The sequence below is a fragment of the Myotis davidii genome, unplaced genomic scaffold (genome assembly GCF_000327345.1).
Source record: "Myotis davidii unplaced genomic scaffold, ASM32734v1 scaffold204, whole genome shotgun sequence".
In the NCBI taxonomy this organism is placed as follows: Eukaryota; Metazoa; Chordata; class Mammalia; order Chiroptera; family Vespertilionidae; genus Myotis; species Myotis davidii.
The window spans coordinates 3,669,055-3,678,607 of NW_006299715.1; the positions used below are offsets into that span (position 1 = coordinate 3,669,055).

A 9,553-nucleotide genomic window follows, 5' to 3' on the forward strand; every position below is an offset into this window, starting at 1 on the left:
GGGGCAGGGCCCTGAGCAGGGCCCCAGAGGGACGGGACCCTGATCCCCACCCAACCCCTCCCTCCACTGCTGCAGCCTCCCGCCGTGATCCCATGATGCACCCACCACCTCCACCACCACGTGGGCCGCAGAGCAGGAGCCACGTAAAATGCACTGTTCTGGTAAATAGTGAATCGAATAAATGGGACAATGTTCATGATACACTGTGAGGGAAACAGTAACTGACAAAGGGTACAAGGCAGGAGCGTGTGCAATAGTCACATTCCATACAGATGTGATTGCAGGTACACACCCTCCGGTGCAGCACACACACACACACACACACACACACACACACACACACACACCTCTGCTCCCCCAAAGAAGACTATCAAGCAAAATACCAAAATGATAAGACTGCTTTGGGCTTTCTATCAGTGTGGTTTCTCTAATTATCTCTGTTAGTTTCTGTATTGTCTGGGTTGAAAGAAACATGAGTCACTTTAGCGGTAAAATGCTGTATGAAAGCTGTGAACAATAATGTACATGCTGTACCCTCCCATTTTACGTAAAGCACGGAGCCATGCAGGGTGATGCTGCTTAAAGTCGTGGTTGTATTTGGGGAGAGGCAGATAATGATGTAATTGGTGTGTCCGCTTCATAGAAACTCATGAATATGTATTTATGCCAGGGACTCTTTTCATGGTGGAAAACATACTTCAATAAAGACTTTCAAAAACAGTATCTGAAAGGCTCCTCTACCTGAAAATACAACACATTTTTCAAGCCAAAAAAGGTCTACATTTAATCATTCTGGGGGTTTTTAACATTGACTAGTTATTAACAATCCCCTGACTTAAATTAATTTGACCAATCAGTTTGTTTTTAGGTCAAAGCCTTAGTTAGAACATGAAAATGTCACATTTAAAAATGACTAATTACCAAGGCTTTGCTAAACATAGCCACTAGGTGGCAGTAAAGAATTATATGAACATAACAACAGACCAATTTACCTACAGAAGTCAGTAACAAAACTGTTAAATTTGCCCTAACCAGTTTGGCTCAGTGAATAGAGCATCGGCATGGGGACTCAAGGGTCCCAGGTTTGATTTCGGTCAAGGGCATGTACCTTGGTTGTGGGCACATACCCAGTGGGGAGTGTGCAGGAGGCAGCTGATCAATGTTTCTAACTCTCTATCCCTCTCCCTTCCTCTCTGTAAAAAATCAATAAAATATAGTTTTAAAAAAACTGTTAAGTTTGTAACCATTCAAAATAGAAGGTAAGGATAGAACAAAGTCTTGATAGAACAAAATTTTCCAAATAATGGACAAACTTTGGGGAGAAAATCCTGATGCAGAATATCAATACCCTGAGTCTTCACCAAAAGCAATGTCTCGGCCTTATGCATTCATATATTTACAGGTAGGGAGGCCAGGGGTCTGTGTTTGCATCAAAAGTTCCGTGTCCCCAGGGGACCTCTCAGTCTTGGGAACATGGAGACAGTCATTCACCCAGTTTATAGTCATCATTCATTCCAAGGAGCATCCGTTCATCATCAGTCTCACTTAAAACATTTCCCCATAGCAGTATCACCACATTAGTTTCCCAAACTATTCCAAAAAAACGTCTGTAATGCACAATATTCAACAATATCTCTCAGGTTTACCGAGTCCCAGTGGAATGTGTACTAGAGTAGAAACACAAGATTTGGCCACTATTATTAACCGTAACTCATACTGTGTGAGCTAGAGAAAGCCACCCTCCTTCTGTGAGCTTCAGTTGGTATCACAAAATTGAAAACTAGAGAAGTGCTTGTCAAGCCATGGGGAGAGGGGTACTGGATGTCTATGAATTTTATTTTTAACTGTGGGTTCGTGCTGATGGTAATCCATCTATCTATCTACCTATCTATCTATCTATCATCTTCGGTGCCATTTGGAATGACCACCTTATAATCCATTGCTGTCAATCTCAAGTGTGCATTGGTATTTATGAGGCCTACTTCATACCATTGCAATAATAGTTAAGTGGTGCACTCATGCCAAATAAAGTCAAGTGACCCAAAATGACGACTTTGGAGCAGCGTGGTCAGAAGGGGAAAACAAGTTGAGTCATAACAATGTATTTGGAGCTTTATTTACCATGCCAAATTCCAACATCCATGACAAGTCAGGGTCGTCACCTACATACACCTGCCCACGACATGGTTCCCTACTGGGGCCCTTGATGTCTCTCCCCAGCATGTCCAAATTATTTGTCATTCATCATGCTCCACACCCATCGTGCCACAGAGGAAGTCAAAGTGGACTTGAGAAACAATAGCAAGTCCAAGCCCTCTGGCTTTCACTGGCTCCCCACCCCCATGGAACCTGGAACTCCCAGAGGGCTCTCCTGAAATTCTGATGGTCTGTTTCTCACTTCATACTCTATTTTGTCTTTATTTTTACCTATGCTCAATTTCTCTAAAAAGAGATGAAAATTGCTTCTTTGTCAATTTTGCATAACACGGGGGCCTCTGACCTGTGGTGGGTTCTCTGTGAAGGTGCTTTCAGAGACTGGACTTTGTTTCATTTGGTCCATTTAGAAGATTAGCCATAGGTCTGGAGTGTCCAAGTCAGAAACTGTCTTTGATCCTTTATTGAATAAACGCCTTCACTTACAAGATCATCAATCAGTAAAATGAGTTGCAATATGACACTGAATTTCAATGCAGCCTGCAGTATTTCAAAAGACCCACATTTCTGCTGATCAATTATGGATCCAATTAAAATGAAAGCATTGGTCATTTTTTAAAAAACTGTGCTAAACAGAATTCTGGAATAGAATTCAGCAACTGTCAAAGCTGATTTTTAGACCCATGCCACATTGTAATTTTTACTTGTAAATTAAGCATGGAAAATTCAGATGCCTACCTGGGCAGGCAGGAAGCAGGAAGGCAAGGAGTGTGGCAGAGACCTGTGGGAGCTAAAGGTGGAAGGTGGGGGTGGGGCAAATGCCCTGCAGCTCTAGCAGGTGACCCCAAGATGGCAGACCAGTACTGCCAGATCTTCCCCCAAATCTGGAAATCTGCATTCTTATGTAAAAATCTCCCATTTTAAATATTAGCAACTATTCAAAGACACAAGAAACTTTAAATACCAGGAAAAACAACTGGCTTCCATTTGTAATCTCTAATTTGAAACTTCTATCTCTAAACACAAAAGCTATCAAAACATGTACTTTTTTATGCAGTACAATAAAATCTCTTGAAATGTTTAACAGAAGATAAACATATTACTTTTACGGCAAATTAGCATTATATCTTCTGTATTTTGTAATGGACAGACCAATTTTGTCATGTATACACTTAAAAGTAAAGACTTAAAACTTTTAAGGAATAAGGCCACACCTTTGAAACCCGTAGTAATTTTTTTTTGTACCAGTTTCTACTGGCTTAATGAAATTAGCCAGTGAAAGCCAAATCAATGTTTTCGGTCTCTATCTGATCTCTTATTTTTTTAAAGATAATTTTTAAGTTTAAAATTTAAATAACTACCCTTCTCATTCACGTTAAGAAAATCTCATGATTTTCACACAGGCTAGTTCAATTTCTCTTCTGGAACCCTGTGGCCTCCAAGCCAGGAACGGACAGTCACATCCTTATGAAAAATGAACTTTGGAAAATGGCCATCTTCCTGAAAAGTGACCGGGATTCCATTTTCACCAGGGTACTTGGCAAGAGCTGACTTATCACACTCAGAAACCTAGACACGTGCTGGAGAAATACAGGCCTCGGTGCTCCCTTTGGTTGTCTATAACCGTCCTTGAAATTCGGAAAAATGCAGTGGCGACAAGTACAAGGGAAAGAAAGAAGGGAAAACTTGACTTTGTCCGCCGCAAGGCACATCTGCTTCAACAGTTTGCAGGGAGAGGTGGGAATTCCATCTCTGGCTGGTGGTCACACAGACTGACGTAAACACATGTCGGTGTGTGTGGAATTGTAGATGCGCGGCTGCCTTTGTGAAAACCCACACACAGGGAGAAGCTCACCACATATAGTCCATATTACTAGGGGTGCCTTCTCCTTGACACCTATCCCTTTCTCAATTAAAAAAGAAAAAAAATCCTAATTTTTTTAATAAAAAAATGGGTGGATGAAAAATTAGAGCACTCGAGACTAATTTACACACCAACTCCATTTTTAATTGTGACACTTCCTATAGAGACACAAATAGAATTGAACTTGATCAAAGGCAAGTGAACGACCATGCCGGGGTTTCTGAATTTAAAAAAAAAGTCACATATAAAGATCAATTATCAACAGTACCCGTCTCTGCTGAGGCCATGTAGGCCTGCGGCTAACAGCGGCTTCTCTGGCCTTTTCTGCCTCCTGCTTTTGTCTACCTGCCTTCCCTCTTATCTCATCTTCTGCTGTTGGAACGTACTTTCCTCTCCCTCCTACCTAATCACAATGCAGAAAGCTGTGTGCTCCCCTGGTCTCCGCACTTCTGGGGTAACTTTGATTACTGATGGATAACACATAGCTATTCAACTCATGGTGTTGAAGAGACTTGCAAACAAATAGGGGTTTTTAAAAGGAAGACATCAAAATAGCTTTTTCTAGATTTAATCATTCAAGGTAAAGAAGTTTAAACTTCTAGTCTGTACTTTATTAACAAACCTATCTCAAATACTACTTTTCTATCTATAATTCATATATACATTCAATGTGTACTGTGAGATAAAAGTTTTAAAAATGTCATGTAGCTTCAAGTAATTGGGGCTCCTTGGAATCTCGTTTCTCAAACTTAATTCGTCCCAGAAGGTTGTTCAAGAAGCAATTTGTTTGAACTCTGAATCATTTCTTTCCCCCATTAGAAATAATATAAATTGAATTAATCCGTTCCAGACCCCCAAATGACTTCCTGTTTTCACCTTTCTTATATACAGTACATGACTAATATACTGTTTAAGCTATAAATATATACTTCTTTTCTGAAATTTATTGAACCACCCCCTACTAGCCTTAACTGAATTTTTCATATGTCACTGTCTCCAAAATACTATCACACTATCACCTGCTAACAGGCTGTTCTTTTATCCAATCAACAACAGTTTTTCTACCTATTCAATTGCCTGGAATTATTGTTTTGTGAACACTTTCATACCCTTAGCAACATTAGCACTCTTGATGGCCTCTTTATGTTTTAAAATGTGTATATTAAAAATTTTGAAAAAAAGAGATAAAAAAAAAAAAAAAAAAAAAAAAAAAAAAAAAAGAAAGCATCCTCTCCTTTGTTTTTAAGCAAACATGAAGGGGTTGTCAGGTTGAAAGCTGAAGTTTTGGTTGACAACCAAGACATTTTTTTCTGTAAACAACCTGGTCGAGAACCGAATTGTTCGAGATGTTTGATTGTACTCATTTCTGTGGCTGGCAGGCTGGTCGAATGAACGAGGAAATGTGGAATGATGAAGAATATCACAACCAGGGAAGGCAGGGGCCAGTGCCATAGAGCACATTCCTCAGCTGAGGAATCTAATTTAAACTCTCAACAAAATGTCACCATCCTAAAATAAAAGCAGGATACTTCAGATCTGCTAGTCAGTTTCAAAACTTTCAGCAGTACAAGCCACAGAAAAAAACATCCTAAATTGGGACATGTGCTCCAGACTTCAAGGAGGGGAGCAGCTTAATTGCAAATTCAAGAAACTAGATACAGTGTTAGAAAGTTCATCCCATTCTCCAATATTCTCCAATTGCAAAACTCGGGGACCGTGCCCATCCTTTAAGATCTCCTTGGACATACAAATCAACTAGCAAACACTTGCTCTGTCGTCCTGCAGGCTGCCTGTCCTCAATAGCTATTTAAGAGAAGGGAGATGGCTCAGTGGTTGAGCATGGACCTAAGAACCAGGAGGTCACAGTTCGATTCCCAGTCAGGGCACATGCCTGGGTTATGGGCTCAATTCCCAGTAGGAAGCGTGCAGGGCAGGAGGCAGCCAATCCATGATTCTCTCTCATCATTGATGTTTCTCTCTCTCTCTCTCCTTCTCTCTTCCTCTCTGAAATCAATAAAAACGTTGTTTTAAGAGAAGGGGTGCGGGGAGCCACCTTTCTAGGAGGTAAATGCTCCCTGCAGTCTAAGGTTCACCAGAATGTCTTCAAAGTGAAGAAACATGGAAGGGCTGGCTGAGCCCGTAGGTTAGGGCAGCTTGGTGACAAGGCTCGCTGCTGGTCACAGTGACATCTTTCTGAGCCATCCTGGACATGTTTGTTCTCTCTCTTCTGTTTTTGGAGGGTTTTGTTGTTGTCGTTTCATTTTAAACTAACTCACGGGCTTAACAGGTAAAACACGAGGCAGTCCTCCTCCACCCAAAACCCAGGCAGCTGCTGCCAGAGATTCTACTCGCCTCATAATCACGCAGAGGATCAGGAGGGCGAGGGCGTAGTATTTCCTCCGGAAGGGCCAGTCCCTCCTCTGTCGTTGGTGCATTTCTCCGCCGCACTTGTTGAAGCAGCGGCACACACCGAAGCAGAGCCCCACCAGCGGCATGAGGATGACAAAGAGCAGTCCCAGGACAACACCAAGAAGAATCCCGATCTCGTACTGGATGATCTGCAAGTCAAGCAGAAGAATCAGCATGTGCCGAACCCAGAACAAGGGGAACAGCGCCCCCGTGAACGCAATTCATTTTCTTGAGCCTGTTTGACACTGAGCACATATTCCCACTTTGAAGCTCCTCTTGAAATAGAGGCAGCAGAGATTTGAGCGACGCGAACACGAGGTCTATCCTCTTTCAACTCCTGAGAAAACGTCCAAATACAGGGTCAAGTTGCAAATGGTTTTATTTCAACCCCGACATAGTGTTTTTAAGTGGTGCACCAATGTTGGCAGAAGTGCTTGCGTAATGAAGACATATAGGGTGTTTTTTAACCAGAAAAATAGGAACAGTGGAAGTTATCAAGGATTCAAAGCAGTTAGATTGAATCAATTACTGTCAAGTTCATGGTCAGTTACAAAAGAAGCTGGAATACACTGAAATTTAGAAAACAGGACCAGACTTTCTGAGCCAGATGTGGCCACTCAGTTTCTCCACCCACACACTGGGAATAACATACTTTGTATGGTCATCGTGACCATTGTGGGTAATGTCGGAGTCGCAATAACGTGCCAAGTGCAGTACCAGGCATGGGGTGGACACCCACTGAGTGGCACTGAGAGCCAGTGAGGTTGGGCACGGCTGCCTGGGTCTCAGACAGTTACTAAATGCCTAGGTGCTTAGCAACTGGCACGAATTCTAGATACAAGCATGTGACCAAACTATGTTTCCATAATCACTCCTGATTTTATTCTAGGAGACATAAAAATTTGTGCAACTGCATCACGAAACTTCATCTCATTCCAACTCACATGCAGTTACGTTTTCCATAATACAAGACATTTTTAAAGAATGGCAGAAAAATTATAGGTTGGCAGTTTGCAACTAAGGGGCCAGCTAGCCACTTAGCAACAGGTTCTAGAGCCAAGCTGAGCCAAGTGAATGAAACGTAAGTGTTGGTCCCAGGAACCAACGTGATGTTTTTAGAGAGAAGGCTGAGCTTGGAGTCAGAAGACGGGCCTTCAATCCCGGCAGGGGCGTCTGGTTCCCTGAACTGGAAAGCGTTAGAGTAGCACCGACCCCATAGTACAGTGTGAGGGACACACAGTTAATGGTTTGATGGGAAAACAACTAGCCAACTGCCCAGCATGCAGCAAATACTCAACTCCTATTGGTTAACTCTGGGGGCAAATGCTTAAGAGTATTTATTAAGTCAAGGGCACATGGCACTCGAATATTTTCTATTTAGATATTGAGGTTAGGATGCTAAACGAAAAAAAAAAGTGGCAAAATTTTGCCACATTCATCAAGTACCTGGTCCTAATTAAACTAAGGCCCATGACAGGGGGAGTCTTCACTGGCTCCCTTGAGGATTGACATCATTAGCCAATTGCGAAACCAACCCCAAACTCTTATTTATACCTTTTGCTATAGTTTCTCAGCAAATATTCTAAATTACTTACTATTTTTCAAGGAATTTATAATCCTTTCTGAGTCTTCAGAAACACTGAACCCAAACCCAGGAGAGAAAGTGTATTGACATGTTTTAAATATCCTCTCCTTAGCTCCAAACACAAATTTTATCTTTGATACACAAGCTGTCCTATGTTACTAAATATTAGGTCAGGCAGCATAAGGACAGAGGTCATTTCATGGGCCTCGATGGCATTCTGAAACATCAGGATCTCTGGGGCGCTTTGGGAACTGCCGTGAAGGGAAGATCGGGACCCGAATTTGCCAAGATGGGTCACTTTTCTCCCCTGAACTACTACAACGGAAGGACGATTAAAGACGATGGCCGAGACCAAAGTGAAACCAATCATCTAAAGACCATTATGGTGGACATGACAGTGAAGGAGAGGAAGTTCTGGGAAAAGCATTACATTGACCCAACTCGCTGGCTTTAGACAGAGCAATGGGGACGAGCAGACGAGGACTTTACCTGCAGAGTCAACACCACGCTTTCTGGCTGTGGAGGCCACAGCAGTGGAGTTTGTGGGAGGCGGAGGCAGCGTGCATCAAGAAAACAGAAAAAGTTGTATGAGAGGTCAGCTGCAGAGAAAAGTCGGGTGAGAGAAAGACCAACACAAGGCAGACATAGAAACCTTGAGTGCTTGTTGGAGGCAGAGTGCTTTGGTAGAATCAAGTTCTGGAACTTACATTTGAATTTCTGGGAAGGTTTTGAATAGGTACACTGATCAGGTATGGAGAGGGGACTGGGAAGGAAAGATGCAATTGCTTAACACACTAACCATGTGGCCTTCGTAAAATAGAGAAGTGGCAGCTGCCTATAGCCCCAGAGCCAAAGGCACCACCTCCCAAAGTATCCTTTCTAAAATAAAAACCCAATGGTATCATTGCCTCGCCTAATAGCATCCCGTGGGCCTCACTGTGTTTAAATCAGACTTCTTAATGTGGCCCAATAGGGTTACCCCTGGCTTCATGGCCCCATTCGCCCCGACCACTGCAGTCTCCAGAAAGCACCTGCTCTCTCCCCTTCCTCATTCTGGGCTCCCTCCTGTTGCCTCCTTGTCCAGAATATCTTTCCCACTATGCTTCCCCCCCAAAACCAAACATCCTTTGTTGTATGTTCCTCCTCATCGAGATAGACTGGGATTGCTGCCCATCTCCTTCATGCTGCCTTAGAGTCCTTTACTTGCCCTCTCACAGCACTCACTCCACTTGGGGTGACTGGCTGTACGTTCAGGGGCATGGAGAACAATGACAGCCACACTTGCCATCCTCTCCCCAGTGCCCAGCCCTGGACCTGGCATATAATAGTTGCCTATTCAGAATCAGATAAATGATGAGTTGAGGGACTAGGAGCCACTGCCTAAGACCAACGATTTCTAAACGGTGGCCCAGAGATAGGGACTGGTCAGCGATGAAGATGGACCAACCCTCAGGGAAGTCAAAAAATAAAGATGTGATGAGTTTCCCATAAAGCAAAATTCACTCAATTTGTAAGACTATCTTTTTTTTGGGGGGGGGGGG

General features: G+C 42.8%; 1 protein-coding gene across 8 annotated transcripts in view; it reads right to left on the reverse strand.

The window, feature by feature from the left end:
• Positions 1-9,553, reverse strand: part of PROM1 (prominin 1) — an 89,021-nt gene that overhangs the window by 46,164 nt on the left and 33,304 nt on the right. For 6 of the 8 annotated variants that reach the window (XR_001515903.1, XM_015571844.1, XM_015571846.1 and 3 more), the window contains exons 4-5: positions 8,502-8,528; positions 6,371-6,576 (exon numbers count right to left, since the gene is read on the reverse strand). Coding sequence is in view for 7 of the 8 variants with exons in the window: in XM_015571844.1 (XP_015427330.1) it covers positions 6,371-6,576; positions 8,502-8,528 (233 nt within the window). In the remaining variant the exon portion in view is untranslated. The remainder of the gene's footprint in view (positions 1-6,370; positions 6,577-8,501; positions 8,529-9,553) is intronic. The other 2 variants (XM_015571847.1, XM_006775833.2) reach the window with 1 other exon arrangement.